This window comes from Diabrotica virgifera, chromosome 1 (assembly GCF_917563875.1).
Source record: "Diabrotica virgifera virgifera chromosome 1, PGI_DIABVI_V3a".
In the NCBI taxonomy this organism is placed as follows: Eukaryota; Metazoa; Arthropoda; class Insecta; order Coleoptera; family Chrysomelidae; genus Diabrotica; species Diabrotica virgifera.
Genome location: NC_065443.1, coordinates 303901443 through 303923911, shown reverse-complemented (window position 1 = coordinate 303923911; position 22469 = coordinate 303901443). Strand labels below are relative to the sequence as shown.

General features: G+C 33.9%; 1 protein-coding gene across 1 annotated transcript in view; it reads right to left on the bottom strand.

The window, feature by feature from the left end:
* LOC126878549 (uncharacterized) overlaps positions 1-20623 on the bottom strand; it is a 30955-nt gene extending 10332 nt beyond the window's left edge. Inside the window, exons 1-4 of the mRNA XM_050641326.1 lie at positions 20194-20623; positions 11868-12569; positions 10961-11212; positions 10612-10774 (exon numbers count right to left, since the gene is read on the bottom strand). Coding sequence (XP_050497283.1) covers positions 10612-10774; positions 10961-11212; positions 11868-12569; positions 20194-20608 — 1532 coding nt within the window. The 5' untranslated portion in view covers positions 20609-20623. The remainder of the gene's footprint in view (positions 1-10611; positions 10775-10960; positions 11213-11867; positions 12570-20193) is intronic.
* Positions 20624-22469: the final 1846 nt, after the last annotated feature.

Genomic DNA, 22469 nt, shown 5'->3' with positions numbered 1-22469 from the left:
CTTATAAGAATGAGGTGACTTCGAGTCGTATGTTGCAGTCAGTACAACAATTAATGTTCGATAGCTTTAGACAGATAAGATATCTTACTATGTGTCATATCTTTGTCTACAATTTATATTGAGGTAACAAAAACAAATATTTTTTCTAATTGTACACAATTGAATCAAAGATATGCCAAATACATCATGTTAAAATGACTGGCAAGCTAGCTGCCTTAGATTTACATAATATGCTAATAATGACTAATTTTTATGTATTTTATCTTTATTTTTAATCTTTTTATTTTTTTTATGAATAGGAACTAATGACTTTTAGGCACAGACGCTGTATACAGGCAGTTGTTTAAAATTGTTTGGTACTAAATGTTTCTTCTGTAACTGGGGTACTAGGGGTCCACAAGACAAGAATTCTTGTCTTGACAACAACTTCTTGTCTTGCCTTGAGAAAAAATCAAGAAATTTAAAAAAATCTTGTCTTGACGTTTTCTTGACATCTTATATCTTGTCTTGACTCAAGAAATTTCAAGATCTTGAAATTTCTTGATTGTTGCGTTGCGTGCTAACACGGCCTCCACTCTCCACTGCCACTGGAGGGAGTCCCCGATCTGCATTTGTTTCCTTGACGAACGTCAAATTTGAGTTGTAGTTGCATGCTTAAAATAAGCATTTTATATGTTTCGCACATATTCTTAACTTAGCTGTCCAGGATTTCATAAAAATGGTTGAACCAAATCATAACAGTGTCAACATCGAAAAGGATTTTGATTATTTGGAGGATAAGATCGAAGTAGTATAAATGATACTGCGTTGGATTTCAACTCTCCTGTAAAGTCAAATTAAACGTCTTCTCAAAAAATATCAAAAACTCAGGGCAAATGCAACTTAAACTTAAGTGCTTGCGAAGCCATAAATTGCAAGATGACTAAAGGACTGTGCCAAAATTATATGTCCCTACAAAGTGGAATTCAACTTTCGAGATGCCAACATGGTGATTAAGTGTAAAAAATGTTTTAACTATATTTTGCGACAACATCAAAAATCTAAATAATTGCAAACTACAAAATAATTGCATAAGATGAAGAATGGGTTCTGATCAGTAAATTTTGTCAGTATCTGAGAAGCTTTAAACCACTTCCTTCAATACTCAAAGGGGAAAAATATTGCACACTGCCATTGGTGGTAATTGAAGTAAACTTACTTTTAGATAAACTGAAAATATTGAGCTCATGAACTTGATAATAAAATTGATAGAGACGTTACTGCATTCAAGCTGCGAGAGATAAAATACTGAAAAACTATAATAAAACTAATTGTATATTATACTGTACAGGGTGAGGCAAATAAAGGGCCTATTAGAAATATCTCGAGAACTAAAGGAAACAGAATCATGAAAATTGGAATAAAGGGGTTTTGAAGGATGATCTATTAAACGAAAATATTTTCATCTCTTTGCAACTTCCGGTTATACCGGAAGTTGCTTATAAATTCGTTTTTTTTTAATGGGACACCCTGTATATTTTTACATTTTTGGATTCTCTTCGATATCTTCTTTCTTAAAATATGAGCTTTTGTAATATTATACAGGGTGTTTTAAAAGATAATTACGTTTTTTTTATTAATTTCGTAGCAAAATTAACACCCTGTAGAATTGTAGTAGTTTGACATCTAGAACTCTACTTACGTTCAAATGATTTTTAATATACTCTACTACTGTTAAGAATCATTAGTATAGCTAAATTTTTAATTTTAGTATACAGGGTTGGTCGAAACTCGGAATGAGTATTTTCTGAGTTTTCTTAAATGGAACACCCTGTATTTTAGTATTGTAATGAAATGATATTTTATGGTACTTTTTTATTTCTTAAGCATTCCCTATACCTAACTGCTTTAATTTGTGCTTAATTGTTAATCGCACCAACAATCTTAACTAAGTAGGTATTTCGATAGCTAAACCATTATTGGTAATTTTAAGGACCAGTCTGGATTAATATGTATTTAGTTTTGAAAAATTATTTGGGATTGAGTATTTTCACGGCCAACCTAATAAAATTTTACGTATTTTTTGTTGCAATTAATGTTTAGCTTGATTCACCAATAACTCACAAATTAAAGCAGTTAGGTCACTACAATACAAAAATACAGGGTGTTCCATTTAAGAAAACTCAGAAAATACTCATTCCGAGTTTCGACCAACCCTGTATACTAAAATTAAAAATTTAGCTATACTAATGATTCTTAACAATAGTAGAGTATATTAAAAATCATTTGAACGTAAGTAGAGTTTTAGATGTTAAACTACTACAATTCTACAGGGTGTGAATGTTGCTACGAAATTAATAAAAAAACGTAATTATCTTTTAAAATACCCTGTATAATATTACAAAACCTTATATTTTAAGAAAGAAGACATCGAAGAGAATCCAAAAATGTAAAAATATACAGGGTGTCCCATTAAAAAAACGAAGTTATAAGTAACTTCCGGTATAACCGGAAGTTGCAAAGAGATGAAAATATTTTCATTTAATAGATCATCCCTCAAAACCCCTTTATTCCAATTTTCATGATTCTGTTGCCTTTAGTTCTCGAGATATTTCTAATAGGCCGGTTATCTGCCTCACCCTATACAGTATATAGTCACAGTATAGGAGGAGTCTCCTATACTGTGGTATAGTTCTTATTTTGGGCCCTTGGCACAAAGTAGAGGCATTTTCCTCTTCATCTTGGGGAAAGCTTCTACAATCAGAGGCTGTACACAAATTTAAAGAAATAGTTAAAGCTAACTACTGTAATAAATCCATGAATGATTTACAGAATTCAATACGAGAGCCACCAGCACTTAGTCTGAAAAAAGAAGATAACGAACTTGATTTAGAAAGCTGATAATGATAACTTACAATCTTTGAAGTATGAAATTGAAAAATACATAAAAGGGCCTATTAGGTCAGAAGATTCTGAGAATATACTTGATTGGCGGAGAAGACACGAAAATATCTATCCGTCATTACCGAAAATGGCCAAGGATTTTCTGGAAACGCCAGCAACATCTGTACTTGCGGATAGACTATTTTCAAGCGCAGCTTTAACAAGAACACAGCCAAGAAACCGGCTGGGCGTTGACTCCATGAGAAGTGTTATCTGCCTTAATTCATGGCTTATCAATTCCGATTTCAAAAGGTGCTAAATTTGTTATTTAAAATAAAAACTAGTTTGCAATTTTATTTTCAACAGGATTAGGTAACCCTATGGGGCACACCTTATTAAAGGTGTCTTCCCGGCAAACGTAACCTCATATCGTTAGGAAATTGGATATTATATTCTTCTTCTTCTTCTTTTGTATAGACATGACTCTGTTCCTTCAATGTGCCTCTAGTATTCCCCGTTCCATCGTTTTCTGGTTCCGTCCCCTATTGGGGAACCGTCTCTCGCCGTCCTTACTCTATTTGTTGGCATTCGGCTTATGTGGTCATTCCATTCTATTCTTCTGTTCCTTACCCAGTTGTTAATGTTATCCACCTTGCATCTCCGTCGTATACTTCTAGCTCTGTCCCATAGAGTCTTACCATCGATTTTTCGGAGGGTTTTCATCTCCGTGGTTTCGAGGATTCTTTTTTCCTCTCTATGTCGGGTCGTGTCTCTGCCGCATATGTCATTATTGGTCTGATGACTGTTTTGTAAATTGTGCCTTTCATTTATTTTCCGATATTGTATGTCATTCAGGCAACCTGCGGCTCTGCTTGCTCTATTCACTTGATCTTCCACTTCTGTTTCGAGCCTTCCCTATCAAGATAGTGGGATGTCTAGATATTTAAACTCCATCACTTGTTCTATTATCTGACCCGTATCCATATTTCGCAAATGTGGTCTCGAGGTAACAAAGTACAAAAAACTCGAAGAAGTACCACAAAGTTTTTTATTAACACACTGACGGACAGTGCGCCAAATCTACAGGGTGTAACAAAAATACAGGTCATAAATTAAATCACATATTCTGGGACGAAAAATAGTTCGATTGAACCTAACTTACCTTAGTACAAATATGCACACAAAAAAAGTTACAGCCCTTTAAAGTTACAAAATGAAAATCGATTTTTTCCGATATATCGAAAACTATTAGAGAGTTTTTAATGGAAATGGACATGTGGCATTCTTATGGCAGGAACATCTTAGAAAAAAATTAAAGTGAAATTTGTGCACTCCATAAAAATTTTATGGGGGTTTTGTTCCCTCAAACCCCCCCAAACTTTTGTGTACGTTCCAATTAAATTATCATTGTAGCACCATTAGTTAAACACAATATTTTTAAAACTTTTTTGCCTCTTAGTACTTTTTCGAAAAGCTAGTTTTTATCGAGATATTTTGAATATTTGTCAAATCCACCACATATTTGTATACTGTTAAGTACGGTTATAGAGACCTAGTAATAATAATAAAAATTCATTTATAAATTACAGTTTGAGGTATATTTTGAACCATATTAAAAAAGAAGCCACATCTCGCTAAAAGGTGCCTGATCGGAAAAATACTAAGAGGCAAAAAAGTTTTAGAAACACTGTGTTTAACTAATGGTACCGCAATAATAGTTTGATTGGAACGTACACAAACATTTGGGAGGTTTAAAGGCACAAAACCCCCATAAAATTTTTAAGTAAACATATTAAAAAAGAAGCCGCATCTCGATTAAAATTGGTTAATCGAAAAAATATTAAGAAGCAAAATAGTTTTAAAAACATTGTGTTTAACTAACGGTACCACAATAATAATTAAACTGGGACGTACATAAAAATTTGGGGGGTTTAAGGGAACAAAACCCCCATAAAATTTTTATGAGGTGTACAAATTTTACTGTAATTTGTTTTTAAAACGTTCCTGTCATAAGAATGCCACATGTCTATTTTCATTAAAAAATCTCTAATAGTTTTCGATATATCGGAAAAAATCGATTTTAATTTTGTAACTTCAAAGGGCTCTAACTTTTTTTGTGTGCATATTTGTACTAAGGTAAATTGGGTTTAATCGAACTATTTTTGGACCCACAATATGTGATTTAATTTATGACCTGTATTTTTGTTACACCCTGTATAAGCAAGTGTTGTGACACTATATGTATTTTGAAAAGTAGAATAGGAAAAAATGCAACGTCTATAGACGTTGTGTTACATTACATTAAAGAAAATTATACGTCTATCGACGTTCTGTCCGTCAACGTGTTAAAAAGATCAAAATACGACGCGTTTCGGCTCAGCACGAACCATCATTAGCTTAAGTATAGGAACACATACATCAAGGACTAACCAGCACAGGAAGGAGGAAGAATCAACTAGTTTACGTGACACGTATTGTTACACAAACATTCATCGTTATTGGTGTTAAGCTATTTTCAACATTTTGTAATAATTAAAACAGTAAAATTGTGTAGGACATCTACATGTGGAGGAACCATCTTGTAGACAGGTCAGGTGTCATACATCAGATGTTTATATTTATACATAGTATACATAATATACAGGGTGTAACAAAAATACAGGTCATAAATTAAATCACATATTTTGGGACCAAAAATAGTTCAATTGAACCTAATTTACCTTAGTACAAATATGCATACAAAAAAGTTATAGCCCTTTGAAGTTACAAAATGAAAATCGATTTTTTTCGATATATCGAAAACTATTCTAGATTTTTTAATGAAAATGGACATGTGGTATTCTTATGGTAGGAACATCTTAAAAAGAAATTATAGTGAAATTTGTGAACCCCATAAAAATTTTATGGGGTTTTGTTCCCTTGAACCCCCCAAATTTTTGCGTACGTTCCAATTAAATTATTATTGTGGCACCATTAGCTAAATACAATATTAAAACTTTTTCCTCTTAGTACTTTTTCTAAAAGCTAGTTTTTATCGAGATATTTTGAATATTTGTCAAATCCACCACATATTTGTATACTGACAAGAGACCTGGGTAGTAATATGAAAATTTATTTATAAATTACAGTTTGAGATATATTTTGAACTATATTCGAAAAGAAGCCATATCTCGATAAGAGGTGTCTTATCGAAAAAAGACTAAGAGGCAAAAAGGTTTTAAAAACATTGTGTTTAACTAATGGTACCGCAATAATAGTTTAATTGGAACGTACACAAACATTTGGGGGACTTAAACGCACAAAACCCCCATAAAATGTTTATGTAAATTTATTAAAAAAGAAGCCGCAACTCGATTAAAACTGGTTTATCAAAAAAATATTAAGAGGCAAAAAAGTTTTAAAAATATTGCGTTTAACTAATGGTACCACAACAATAATTTAATTGGAGCGTACATAAAAGTTTGGGGGGTTTAAGGGAACAAAACCCCCATAAATTTTTTATGGGGTTCACAAATTTTACTATAATTTCTTTTTAAGATGTTCCTGCCATAAGAATGTCACATGGCCATTTTCCATAAAAAACCTATAATAGTTTTCGATATATTGGAAAAAATCAATTTTCATTTTGTAACTTCAAAGGGCTATAACTTTTTTGTAGTCATATTTGTACTAAGGTAAGTTAGGTTCAATCGAACTATTTTTTGTCCCAGAATATGTGGTTTAATTTATGACCTGTATTTTTGTTATACCCTGTATATGTTACCGGCCAAACCCGATTTCAGGACAAACTAGTTTGGCCTAGGCCAAACTAGTTTCTCCTAAGCGTGTTAGGATAAACTAGTATGGCCTAGACCAAACCAGTTTGTCCTATCGCGCGTAGGCCAAACTAGTTTGTCCTAGGCCAAACTAGTTTATCCTGATGTAAAGACGCACAGTTCCGGCCAAACTAGTTTGGCCTAGGCCAAACTAGTTTATCCTGGAATGTATGTTTTTATATCAGGATAAACTAGTTTAGCCTAGTCTAAACCAATTTAATCTAGTCAAAAGTAATTGATTACAGATTGGTTGCTGATTTAAACGTAAGTTTAGAAGGCACTATTAAGAGTTGTAAGACTTTTAAGTATTTTGGGGTGAATGATAAACCGAGATGACACTTGTATGAAAAATTTAGAAATGAAAATAGTACGGGGAAAACAAGCCACGAAAGTACTCTGTGGAGTGATATGGAAGAACACTCTAACTAAAGAAAACAAAAAAGGATTTTTCAGGGCATAGATCTGAATATTACACTACATGAAGTGAATAGTGTTTTTTTGAGTCATCTTTATTTACATTCATATTATATTTTGAGTGACTTTAAAACAGTACTTACGATTGCAACTCTAAAACAGAAGTCCGATGTCAAATTTCTCATCTTTAATAGCATCCTTGGGTTATAAGCTCTCATTTGACACCTCACATATGTCATTCTACCTGGTATAGTGACGAATGAGTTATATTCGCGGCCGGACGGACAGACAGCCTAGGTCAAATTTCTCACCTTTAGTACCATCCTTGGATTATAAGCTGGTATAGTGACGAAGAAGTTATATTAGCGGTTGGACGGACAGACGGACTGATTGAGGCCACATTTCTCAGCTTTAGTGCCATCCTTCGATTATACGCTTTCATTTGACACCTCATTTGTCATTCTACCTGGTATAATGGCGGAGGAGTTAAGTTCACGGACAGACAGACAGACGAACGGACGGACGGACAGACGGACGTGGATAATTCAACGTTTTCACATTTTTTCAAATTTGTTGAAAGGAATATTAATTCGTACCCGATTTTATTCGTAAGTTTTTATTCTTTGTATTCGTAAATTTTATTTCGTAAGATTTAATTCTTTTATTTTTTGGAAAAAACCTCATCCTTTTATTTATTATTTTTTATATTATTTAATTATACAATAATACATTGATTTATAGCATGTATCAATATCTTCATTTAATGTATCATATGATAATATACAATAGATGTATATTTCTTTTGGCATCCCTGTTGGGACGTGATTTGGGAATTCCCCGCATGTAATAGCTATTTGTATAACAAGGGAGGAAAGTGCTACTTTTCCTCCCGAGAGCGTCGGGCAGTATTCATTCAAGGTAGGAAAAGGCACTTTACTCCCATGTTATACATATGGCTTTTCCACCTTCCTCAAATAACAAGTTATTTTTTCATTTTTATTTAAATTATTTATGTAACTAACCAACAAAATTTATTAGAACTAAAACTAACAAGTAGGTACAAATATAACTGTCAACTGTCAAATATAAGTCAAATTATTAATGTAAACATTGTTAAATCAAAATAACAATTTACTGTTTTTACCATTCTGCAAAATACAGGGTGTTTTATAAATAAACGTTAAAATGTATAGATACTTACGTAATAGAAAATAGATATTGTACAGGGCGTCAATAAGTTATATTTCATAAATGAAATACCATGACGTCACTTTTACTTTTCCTCCCTAGGGCGGAAAAGTACAACTTTGCTCCCTACAATGAGGTCCGGAAAAGTATACTTTCGGTAGAGGTAGGTGGAAAAAGTTCTTACATGCTCGCTAAATTACTTTCGACTCGGCTAAATTGGTTTAGACTAGGCCGTACTAGTTTATCCTGAAATGTGAGTCTTTATTATATCAGGATAAACTAGTTTGGCCTAGGACAAACTAGTTTGGCCTACGCGCGATAGGACAAACTAGTTTGGCCTACGCGCGATAGGACAAACTAATTTGGCCCAGGCCATACTAGTTTATCCTAACGCGCTCAGGACAAACTAGTTTGGCCTAGGCCAAACTAGTTTGTCCTGAAACCGGGTTTGGCCGGTAAAATATATACATATTATCAACTACACTCGATTAAAATTATAATTTATAAAAACAAATGTAGTTCACCAATAGTACGAGGCTGAATAATTGGTGGCCTACTATTAGGATGCGTACAATATTGTTACAATAGATGTAAGTGTCTCGACCGTGAGGAGTATTCGTATAAAGTAAAACACTATTTTGGTGTATTTTTGTTAGAGAATCAAGGTTGAGTTACAGGTTGCAACGTAAGGTTGCAACGTAATTGCACGTATTAGAGTTAAAGGTTGCAACGTAATTGCACGCAAGCTCATGTCACGCAATGACAGTCTGTTTCGACCTCAATATCTGTCACATATATGTCATTGGGCACTATTTTTACATCGTTACGTGAATCACTTGAATAATTTAACCCGTAAGTAATGACCCCTGAGTAATGAACTACTTATTACTCACGGGTAAAGTAATGGATGTTATTATCTATTCAAAAATAGTGAATGATGAGCATGTTATTAAACGGTCGTAGAAAAAAGAAGTAATTACATTAAAATAATTCAAAATCTTTATTTCCTATAATTCTTGAGATTTCTTACAAAAAAAATATCGCTAATATTATTTGAGTACATAGTACAAACACTCAGATACTAGGGCAGTCAGATAAGTTCTTAGCCTCTCCGCCCGATGGCGCCACTATCGCAAATGAAGTGTACTGTCATTTAATGCGTTCTCGTAAACGGCTAATGTCAAAATTTCAGCCAAATCCAAATTATGGTATGATTTTGGAAGGGAAATCCCGCAGCGACATCAAAGAGCGCTTGGATGCTGTGTACGGTGCCTCTTCTCGTTCGATGGCAACTGTCAAAAATTGGTTTAATGAGTTTCAACGTGGACGAACATCGGTTTTTGATGAGCCACGCGTAGGTGCCCCGAAAATGGCTACCACGGAGAATAACGTGACAAAAATCCACGATCTTGTATTGGCAGACCGCCGACTGAAGATGTGCGATATAGCTGACACAGTAGGAATCTCAAAAGATCGCGCAGGTCATATCCTGCATGAAATGTTGGGCATGAGATAGCTGTCGGAGCGATGAGTGCCGCGTTTGCTCACTTCAGACAATAAGTGCAACCGTGAGACCACTTCAGAGGACTGTTTGACGCTATTCAAGTGTGATGCAAAGGAGTTTTTGCGTCGTTTCATAACCATCGACGAAACATGGATTCACTGGTATACACCAGAAACTAAGGAACAGTCGAAAGAGTGGACAGCACCCGACGAACGTGCTCCGAAGAAGGCGAAGACTGTCCAATCGGCCGGAAAGGAGATGGCCAGAATTTTCTGAGATTCACAAGGTGTGATCTACATCGACTACTTGGAGAAGGGCAAAACGATCACAGGGCCCTATTATGCCGAATTATTGGGCCGATTCGACGCCGAATTGAAGAAAAAACGACCCCATTTGACAAAGAAAAAAGTGCTTTTCCACCATGTAAAACGCACCGGCTCACACCTCCGCCGTCGCCATGGCCAAATTGGTCGAACTGGGCTACGAACTGTTGCCCCATCCACCGTATTCTCCAGATTTGGCCCCGTGCGACTACTATTTGTTTCCAAACTTGAAAAAGACACTCGCTGAGCAGAAATTTAAGTCTAATGAGGAGGTTATTGCCGCCATGGAAGCCTATTTTGCAGACTTCGAAAAAAGGTATTTTTCAGACGGGTTAAAGAAGTTCAAGTATTGCTAGGTCAAATGTATCAAGCTAAAAGGAGACTATGTAGAGAAATAAATTGCCACTTTTTAAACATTTTCTTTTTTCTTTTCTAGGCTAAGTACTTATCGGGACTGCCCACTACTTGCGGTTTGGCTCCAAAACATAAAGAAAAAATCAGTTACTGTAGTGATTGTAGATCTAACCATATACCACCGGCCACACTTGTGACGACAGCCTTTGGAGCATACTTTATGGGGAGTTGTGTTTTTTTGTTAAGCGTTACGGAGAAATCTTTTATAATGGCCACGATTCCCACTTTAGTCTGTAACAATCCCCATCGAGTAGCTAAAAAATATCAAAAATTATTGAAACATCTTAAGAATAGATTTTCATAAGACAGCGTATTTGAAGTTAGTATTTATTGGTGCATTGTTTTGCTAATAATGCCTACCTGGTGGAAAATGTTTATTCATTTTCAATAATACAAACTTTGTTTATTCGCAAAAACAGATATATGAATACGATACCTACCAATACACATTCTGGGCCCTTCCCCAAAAGGGATATAAGCAAAAGGATGACGTTTTGCTTTGTTTTCTTCATTAAAACGTTCCGGATCAAACATATCAGGATCAGGATAATGATCTGGGTTCTTGTGAAGGGCCAGAATCGGGACTATTACCCTGACTCCCTTTTCAATGACAATGTCTGTGCCAGGAATTTTGTACTCCGAATTGCAGATTCTTCCTATTTCTGATGCTGTAGGATGCATTCTTAGTGCTTCTACAAGTAAGGATAAAAAATTATTAATACATTATGAAGGTTGTATGGGATTATTTTTGTAGGGGAGCCCAAGCGGGGATTTTTGCGGTTACTCGAGCGCGTCAGATTATCACATGGGAAGAAACCTTGTACCCTGTAAATGTACCGCTACCATATATTGGCTCTTAACACAAGGGAGTTCGTTAAGGGGGCGGGCGAAAAAAAATATATCCTTAGAAAAACTCGAAATCGTCAGATTAAGATAAGGTAAGTTAAGTACATAACAAACAGTGTATATTTCAAAAATCTGACGATTTGAGCGAGTAAGGAAATGGGGAGTGACAAAGAAAAACGCGAATATTTCGTGAAATGAACGACAGATAGAAAAACTAAAAACTACTTGCTTAATGTTTTTCAAAAATCTATTGAATGATACCAAACACGACCCCCCACGGAGAGGGGGATCTCTTTTTGTTTCGCAATGTATTATGTTTTCCATCATTTGCGTTATTTTGCCGGTTATTAGCTCGTTCATCACTGTATGTATAACAATAATAACAAGACAAGTCTAATACGGTTACAGATTTTCATCAACACCAAAAATAGGTGTGGATTTTAGCATCCCAAAATTAATGATTTTAGAATTGTTTTGTATGAAAAATAGTGATACACTTACCGTGAACAATTTTATCTAAATAAGTCATTTCCATGATGCCTTCGTAAGTTATCTTATCGTCGTATTTTTCCAATACTGTATTTATTTCGTTTCTCAACTTATCTTGAACTTCTAGATTCATGGCTAGTTCTAACATAGTAAATGCACCTGCCGTTGCAGATGTCTCAAAACCACCTATAAAGTAGGCAAAGCTCTGAGCAGCTACTTCTTCAAGCGATAAAAAATGACGACTGTCATCATTTTTGTCTACCAAAGTGATGTCATGATCATCTGATATTTTTCCTTTATTTCTCAGTTGTAACAATAGCTGAATAAAATCGTTTCTATATACGTTATTTTCTTCTCTATAGCGAACAGTACTTCGTACCGCCTTCATGAAGAATTCTTCAGTCTCGGGATCTAATATATTGATCCGTATTGCATCCAGAATCCAGCTAGGAACACTGTTACTCATTTGTCGTTTTAACTGTTCCCACTTTCCAGCTTCAAATACTCTTCTGCCGTATTTCCTGAAATCTGTATCAGGATTTTTGAGGCTGTCACATTCAATACCAAATGCGGCTGAGATGACAATATCAGTTGTGAATCTAGCAATTATTTCTTTGATATCTACAGCATCTTGGAGCGTAACATCCTTTTTTAAAACATCTGTTAGGTTTTCAGAACAGGCTACCATAATTGGGAACATCATCTTCATCTTTCCTGAAATCATATAAGTATCTGTTAATAAAAGTATTGAAGCATTTGAAGAACAAGTGGATATATTAAATAATATTTATATAGGGTGAGGCAGATAAAGGGCCTATTAGAAATATCTCGAGAACTAAAGGTAACTGAATTATGAAAATTGGAATAATGGGGTTTTGAAGACTGATCTATTTAATGAAAATATTTTCATCTACTTGGTACTTCCGGTTATACCGGTAGTTGCTTATAACTTCGTTTTTTTAAATGGGACACCCTGTATATTTTGACATTATTGTTTTCTCCTTGATTTCTTCTTTCTTAAAATATAATGTTTTGTAACATTATACAGGGTAGGTTAAAAGATAATTACGTTTTCTTATTAATTTCGTAGCAATATTCACACCCTGTAGGATTGCAGTAGTTTGACATAATAAACTATATTTATGTTTAAATGATTTTCAATATAGTCTACTATTGTTAGCAATTATTAGTATAGCTAAATTTTTAATTTTAGTGTACAGGGTGGGTCTAAACTCGGAATGAGTATTTTCTGAGTTATCTTAAATGGAACACCATATATTTTAGTATTGTAATGAAATGATATTTCATGGTACTTTTTTATTTCTTAAGCATTTCCTATACCTAACTGCTTTAATTTGTGCTTAATTGTTAATCGCACCAACAATCTTAACGTCGATGGTATTTTGACAGTTCAACCATTATTGGCAATTTTAAGTATCAGTCTAGATTAATATGTATTTATTTCCAAAAAATTATTTGTGATTGAATATTTTCACGGCCAACCTAATACAATTTCATATATTTTGTGTTGCAATCAATGTTTTGCTTTAATCACCAATAACTCACAAATTTAAGCAGTTAGGTATAGGGAGTGCTTAAGTAATTAAAATCTACCATAAAACAACATTTCATTACAATATTAAAATACAGGGTGTTCCATTTAAGAAAACTCAGAAAATACTCATTCCGTGTTTCGACCAACCCTGTATACTAAAACGAAAACTTTAGCTATACTAATAATTGTTAACAATAGAAAACTGTATTAAAAATCATTTGAACATTATTAGAGTTTATTATGTCAAACTACTACAAGCCTACAGGGTGTGAATATTGCTACGAAATTAATAAGAAAACGTAATTATCTTTTAACCTACCCTGTATAATATTACAAAACCTTATATTTAAAGAAAGAAAAAATCGAGGAGAATCCAAAAATGTAAAAATATACAGGGTGTCCCATTTAAAAAAACGAAGTTACAATCAACTTCCGGTATAACCGGAAGTAGCAAAGAGACCAAAATATTTTCATTAAATAGTTTATACCTCAAAACCCCTGTATAACAATTTTCATGATTTTCTTACCTTTAGTTCACGAAATATTTCTAATAGGCCCTTTATCTGCCTCACCCTGTACAGTAGTAAGGGGAACAAGTTCCCCATCGGGCGCCTAATGAAGTGACGGATAGAGGAATGTCTTCCAAATAAGGGTTATACAGGGTGTTTTATTATTAATTGTCCATATAGTAACTGCAGAAACCTTAGCACAAAATACGAAGATTTAACCAAAAAAATTTAAATAAAATGTGGTTCCTTACTGAGTTACAGGGTGTTTTATCTAAAAATTTAAAAACTATTTTTGCTCAGCATTTTAAAACTATTCGATGTATCCTTTTCATACTTGGTAGGAAGAATAGGTAGTGTACAAACTACTAAATTATCTTAAACAAACGTTTCTGGCTATTACCAGAGGAGTTCGACGGGGGAAAGTGAATGGTTGACCCTTTCCAAATTCTACGCCACTGGCGAAATTGCTATTTTAGTTCAATTTTTGGATTCTCCAATACGTTCTATGAAAATAATATACTCTCCATTCGTAACGATAAAGTCATTAGTTTTCGACATCTTCAAAGTTAAAAATGAAACGACACGGTTATTTTGATTAATGTATTGTGTTGCTTTATTTTTAATTTCAAATATCTCAAAAACTAATCATTTTATCGTTACGAATGAAGAGTGTATTATTTACATAAAAAGTATTGCAAAATCAAAAAATTACACTAAAATAGCAATTTCGTCAGTAGCGTAGAATTTAGGAAGGGTCAACCAGCCACTATCCCCTGTCGTACGCCTCTGGTAGTAGCTAGAAACGTTTATTTATCTTAATTTAGTAGGGTGTACAGTACCTACACATTTTGCCAAGCATGATAAGGATACGCCAAATAGTTTTAAAGTACTGGGTACAAATAATTTTTAAATTTTAATCATATGAATCATATAAATTAATCAAAATAACTGTGCTGCTTCATATTTAACTTCAAATATCTCGAAAAATAATGACTTTATCGTTACCAATGAAGAGTATATTATTTACGTACAAAGTATTGGAGAATCTAAAAATGGCACTAAAATAGTAATTCCTTCAGTGGCGTAGAATTTGAGAAGGGTCAACCATTCACCATCTCCTGTCGTACGCCTCTGGTAGTAGCTAGAAACGTTTGTTTATCGTAATTTAGTAGGGTGTCTAGTAGTCAAACTTTCTGCCAAGTATAAAAAGGATACGTCGAATGGTTTTAAAATGCTAAGCAAAAATAGTTTTAAAATTTCTAGATAAAACACCCTGTAACTCAGTAAGGAACCACATTTTATTTAAGTGTTTTAGGTTAAATCTTCGTATTTTGTGCTAAGGTTTCTCCAGTTATTATATGGACAATTATTAATGAAACACCCTGTATAGAGGAAATTAAATATACGGGTGGATCACATATAGAAAACATGCAGCGTCTGATCCACAGTGGACGGCTATAAACAACATCTGGCCTTGTGTGTGCGGCTGAAAACATACTCAGCAGCACGCAAGTCAAGCGCGGTGTATTAACTGCCAAAAACCTCCTAATTGCGAACTTTAAAACATATCTATTGATGTGATCTGAAGATATGTAGGTGTGCCTGTTTTATTGACTAAAATAAAGCATTTAATAAAGTGATACATAAACAATTAATGAATATCCTGAAATCAAAGAAGTGAGAGTCTAATGACCTCAGGATCGTATCGATTTATACTATAAGCAGGGTACAAAGGTTCGTGTTATCGAATAGCTCTCAGTGGAAATTTAAATTAGATAGGGGGTGAGACAGGGATGCGTATTGTCGCCAATTTTTTAAATGCCCACTCAAAAGAAATCGTAAAAAATTGGTGGTGAAACAGCTAGAACAAAGACAAATGAAGTTCCCATTAACAACATTCTCTCTCTCGTTCCATCCCTCCTTGTGGAGTATTGGGCGCTTATGCGTTTCTTGGCAAAAGTGTAAGATTGCTGTCTGGCCGGGACAGCGCATCTTCTTTTGTCTTTATTCTCTGGATAAATTGTGAACTAATTCCCTTCACTCTCTTCTATCTTTTGCTCTCTTTTTGACTTCGCCCCATCTCAGTCCAATTTTTTCGAGTTCTCTCGTTGTTGTTCTTTTCCAGCTGTTGTCTGGTCTGCCCCTCTTTCTTTTCCCCTCTGGTTGGTATGCAAGTGCTTGTCTTGCTATGCTGCTTTGGTCTTTCCTCAAAGTGTGGCCGATCCATTTCCATTTTTTTCCTTGACTGTAGTAGATATGTTAGTTTGCTTTGTCCTTTCCCATAGTTCTGTATTAGTTATTTTGTTTGGCCAGTATATTTTCAGGATTTTTCTTAGAGATTTGTTTACAAATGTTTGTAGTTTTTTAGTTGTATTTTCGTCCTGTTTCCATGTTACGGCTCCATAGAGCAGTATACGTTTAATGCAACTATTAAAGATTTTAATTTTTGTTGTTTCTGATATTTCGCTTGTTTGCCAAATTCTATTTAAAGCGTTGAATGCGTCTTGCGCCTTTGTTATTCTCGTCTGTATATATCCTTTTTGCACCCCCCGCTCCTTTCCATGATCGATCCCAGATATGTGAACTTGTCTACCTCTTCTACTTCTTTACCGTTTATCATTATTTTATTATTTGGATGGTTATTATTTTTTAGAAGTTTAGTTTTTTCTGTGTTTATTCGAAGTCCGATCGTGTCGGGGTACTGTGCCAATTTGTCAATTTTACTTGCATAGTAGCAACATTAGATATGCGAAAAATACGGTCATCTTAGCCGAAAATTTTGAGAATCTTCAAAGACATGAGCAGAATAACGGAGTATGGTATGCCATTAACCCTTAAACGCCCAACCTTTTTTAGGTTCCATGTACGCCCAAGGGTGGGTAAAAAATGTCCACCTCGAAGACAGCTAATATATTTGTTGGGAGTTATTGGAAATGGATTAAACTTAAGAATATTATTCCTAATAAACACAGCATCTTCTAAAATATTAATATAAACAATTTACAAACCTTACAACAAAATTACAGTGTACATCAAAATTAACCTAACAGTAAAAGCCAGTAATTCAGATTTGTCGATTTTCTCCACATTCTTCCTTTCAGCCTCCTCATTGGCAGATAATTATGTCGATTATGTAATTATACGTCGATAATTATATGGATTATGTTCCTACCAATAAGAAATTATATAGAAACCTTTAGTAACAAGTTTTATCAAGGGTGTACTTTTTATGCCGGCTCATATTTAACTCAAAATATTACTTTTATTTTTAAAAATATCGGTAGAACCAAATTAACATTCGATAAAGAGCTGTCTTTTTAACAATAAATAATTTTTTTTAAATTTTAAAACACGTAATAAATATGTTACAAAGGAATACGCATTAGGTGGACATTTTTTACCCACCCTTGGGCGTTTAAGGGTTAAACTTCAAAAAAACCAAATTTATGATAGCCACTTTACACGATACAACTAATTGCGCAATTAATTGCACAATTTCTTGCAGCAATAGAAATTGCATCGTGCCAGATCGAATTGCACAGAAAAGCTGCAACTTTTCTGTGCCTATAGAAGAATTCTACAATTCTGCAATAGAACATGTCCTATTTTTCATGCAATTTTTTCTGCAATTTGGTTATATTTTTAGTATCTTTTAAGGCTACACAGCTTGTTTTTACTACATTTACATTCTGTCAACCTAAATTTCAAACTAAACAGTTTTTTAACAAAACTAGAGGAATTTTTTACCAATTTCGCGCTTCACGGATAACAATATTTTGGTGGATAACTTTAATTGTGCAACATAGGGAATAAAAAACTATTTTCTCTATTTGTATTTCTTACAACTTGTTTCCTTTTTTAAATAAATAATGTGTTATAGGTAGGTATACTTGCATTAGGTATTAATTGATTTTGTTATAATACCTATTATTATTTTCTCAAATTATAATCTAACATTTTTAATCTAATATTTGATAACTTACTCAAAATATTACATTTAATTTATAGAAACAACATAACCTAAAATTTATGCTATTTTGTCCAAAGTTTCTATTTCATGTCAGTTTATGCAATTGTTTGCACCGTGTAATCACTTTATTGCAGAAAGTTAGTTGCAACTTATTGCACAAGTTCTTGAACAAGAAATTGTGCAATTAATTGCGCAATTAATCGCTTCATGCAAAGTGGCTATGAGAATATCGAAAACTTAAAGAAATAACGAGAATCTTTTCATAAATGGAATCAACATCGAACGGGTAGTTCAATATGCAGCTGGGAACAATGATCGTCAACTCCACAAATGATTACTTCCAGGAAATCAAAATCAAAATAGAAAAAGCTATAGAAAATTTTACCAAAATGAGAAGAAGACTCTGCAAAAAAGAATTGAGGTTAAAGCTAAGAGTTAGGTGGGCTAGGTGCTACATTTTCTTGACTTTGTTTTATGGACTGGAAGCTTGGACCTTGAATGCGACATTAATAAAAAACTGGAATCATTCGAGTTATGGGTTTATAGAAGAATTATGAAAATATCGTGGACAGATCACGTCACAAAAAAAGAAGTTCTGACAGAAAGATTGTTTGGTATGTTTTTGAATTTCTGAAAATCAAAGTACAAATGCTCTGTAAATATTATTTAACCAGTTATTATTAGTCATTAAGAATTTACGATGTATATTTGAGTTCCCTTTATGTTTTTGACGACTCAATATTAAACAATAGGGTCAGTCTTTTTGAAAATTTTAAGTGCGTGTTAAAAATAATAAAGTGTTTAGTTAAAAAGTGAAAACAAAATACCTTAACGATGACTTTTATTTTTTTATATAAGTGCAGGTGTTTCCTATCTATTACAATACAATTTATAGTAGTATACATCTTCATAATAATAAATCTTTGTTCAGGCGCAGATAAACAAGACAAAACTAAACCTCATTAAGAATACCAAACTTGTATTTTATTTTAAAAAGAAAATGTATAATCTGTGTAACTAAAACATACAAGTACCCCCCTAAAACCCACACAATTAATAATGTTTTGACAAAAATCCAAAAACCGCTCGATTTTCATATTTATAGTTTTGATTTTTCATCCAAAAATAATTCTTAAAACTGCGACCCTATGCTGCAGGCTGCCTCCTCTGTAACATTTTAAATAATAGGACATTTGAAACACGATTTGTCCGTAAATTATCGATCGACTAAAAAATTGAAAACGGCTATATCAGTAATGAAAAACCATTTTAGAAAAATCATTTAGTTCATATAGCGGGGTAAGAAAAAGTGAAATAGATTGTATGCTGTGTAGAAAAGCCAGCTAAAAGAGGTTATCAACTGTGATGAAGAGTGAGTATGTAGCATAGTAAACACCTGCCGGTGATATGGATACGGCGGTAATGAATACGGTGGCAATGTAATGGGCGTTGTCTATGGTGATAATGGATGCGGAGATAAAGGTGAGAAGGAAAGGATTTGGTCAAAGTCTTCAAGGGATGAATTCTAGAAGAGTTTGTGAAAAAAAATACGGTAAGCGACTGGTGGAAAGCCAACAGCAAAGTTATGGTACAGGAAAGTGCCAAAGTGGGACAGGAAATGCTAGGACATCCATTTGGTGAAGGGTATCCCAGTGAAAAAGAAACCATGAAACTATGAAGTGCCATAGAAGGTTAGCGAGGAAAAATAGGCTAGAAGGAGGTATGACAGTAAAAGAGTTGGAGAAGGGGTACTGAAAAGGGGGGATAAGATTAGCAGGTCGATAACAAACTATATGTGGATTTGAATATCCAATTACTTGGGGAAAATTAAGACGACTAGAAGAATTTAAATACTTTGGCTCCTACATAACGTAAAATGGGACACTAGATCTAGATATTGGCCACAGGTTAAAGGCTGGCTGGTCTAATTTAAAACGTATAAGCGGAGTACTCTGTAATCGAAAAATAGGGAAAGTAATAAAAAGTGACAGGGTGTGGTAAGATTTACGTTGGTAAAGGGCAGTGTGGGTTGTAAAGAAGGTTCAGGAAAAGAATATGGAGCTAGCTGAAATGGAAATATTACGATAAGTGTTAGCCAAGCGTAGAAAGGACAATCAGGAACGAAGGAACAGCGGCTACTGCAAATGTAAAAGCCGATGAAGAAGACTAACTAAAATAAAACAGAAACAACTAAGATACAAACAAAAATTAGAGTTTTATGATAGGAATACATAAAAATGGTCAGATCAAATTATTGAGCTCAACAACAGATGTAGATATATTTTACAGAATTAAATATCTTACCTGTGGTGAATGTAGGAGTCAACTTTGCCCTTAAAGTCTTCCATTTCTCACCTTCCAGGGTGAAGAGATGTGCAGAAAGTGGGCATCTTTCTTTATTGAAATAAATGCCACGGTTAACGAAATGTCCAAAATCCTTCTGTAAAATATGCTTCACAATATTCACATCGATGGGCATAAAAGTAGGTTTCGTGAAGGCATAGTACCCTCCATATAGCAACCCTTTACTTTTGAACTCGTCGTACAAATTCTTCAATTCATCTGAGATGCACAAGTTTCCATTGGCAAATTCTTTTAAGTTGCCATAGAGGAAGTTTGGTTCTACTTGATACACACCTCGCCTTTTCCAATAGCTATAATGCCATTTTTGATACACAAAGATGACAAGTGGCAGTAATAGAATGAGCAGCAAAAACATCGTCCACAATACAGTTCTTTGTAACTGATATGTTTTGGGAAATTTTTTATTTATATGAAAAATGAATCTGGTGTATTATGCGGTAAACATGCATTGAGTTCATTAATCGCGGAATGATAAGATATTCTTTTCTTTCTTTCAATTTTTTAATTAAATTTTTTCTATATGATAATGAAGCTTATGTTAAACAGTTGACAAATAATTAATATTTATGGTGATGATAAAAAGTTAAAATTAGCTTTGGGAAAATCTGCAATCAAAATCCGAATCTGTATTAATTGTACTACTTAATGTTTATGAAGTGAAGAAGTGAATGTTTATTCACTTCTTCAGGGATGATAGTAAATATCAGCCATGATATATCCTATGTAAAATGTGAGTTGTCGAGATAACAGAAGATCAGCTCCTCAATAATGAATTAACATACCCACCCACAAGACAGGTGATGTGGATGCCATTAATGCAGTGGTGTGCTGGCCATATAAATGAATCGGTGTAATAACCGAGAGGCTTCGGCCTCTTGAGGCCGGTCAATAAGTTTTTTTCACAAAAAATTTTAGATGTAACAAAAATTTTTTTGCTTATATAAGCTTAAAGAGATTAACAATAACAGTGGCAATGACAACGCTCGTTATTTATCTGAAGCTCACTTGAGTAATATCACAACATTCGAAACAATCCTGATTGCTAAAACCTTCTTGAGGATATTTATTATCACAACTTATCTTTCTGAATATCTGCAAACAGCTGGTTTGGATATTTTATGAAAAATTAAAATCTCTTAGGAATGATTTTCAAAGTATAAAAAAAGCATCAATTTCCATTATTACATGGGCGAATTCAGAATGAGAAAATAATAATTCTACCACAATAATAAGTGATATGTTTAAAGAAACTCAATCCAGAAAGAAGAAAAGGATATATGGTGAATTTATTGATGACCAACCTATATTAAATTCACAAAAAAATTTTTTTAGTCGAAGTGCATTTCAACGTTTTGATCGAATTATTGGTATATAATTATTGGACCGAAGTATCAAAAAACGATTTGATCAAGATTAATTGTTTTATGATGATATAAGCACTCTACATCCTAGAAATTTTGATACAATAAAAAATGGTGCCTGTACCTTTTTTTTGACGACGACCTAACTCGTCAATTGTGCTGATAAATGGATTGTATCAAAAAATAGGATTTTGCAAAATACTGAAATTATAGAAGATCGAGTTAATGATGAATATGTTCAGTCTACAGAAAATATGAGATGATATCATTCATGTAAAGCAAGCACCACACTCTCGCGAAGTTACTTCGGGAAAGTTGACCGAAGTCCGAAGTACCCGTCACTACACACTCGTTCAACTTCGCGAGGAACACATTCACATGGGGCGATACCAACTTCAATTCCTTTGACTCGGTCCCAAAAACCGCCACAGAATGGAAGTAAGCCAAGGCGCAGCGAAGTCGCATGAGATACCTGCCTACACTCTCGTACTCGCTGAACTTCAATCGACTTCGCGAATAGTATAGTGAGCGTATAAGTGATAATGAAGTAACAAATGACAATGTTGTTGATACCGTGAAAACTTCACCTCCGTGTGGTACTAAAAAGTGTAAAGATTGTGTAGCTTGCTGTTACGCTGTTTTGCATAAGTACAACTTATATCAGCGTGCTTATCCTAATTTAAATATAGTATGTATATAAGCATTTATTAACTCTTTCAGTCACAAAAGTATCTTGTGACAGAAGCTTTTCAACGTTGAAATACATAAAAATCGGTTAGGAAGTACTTTAACACAAGATCACTTGGAAATATATATGCTAATGGCTATAGAAAAAGAAGCTATGCATAAGCTTAA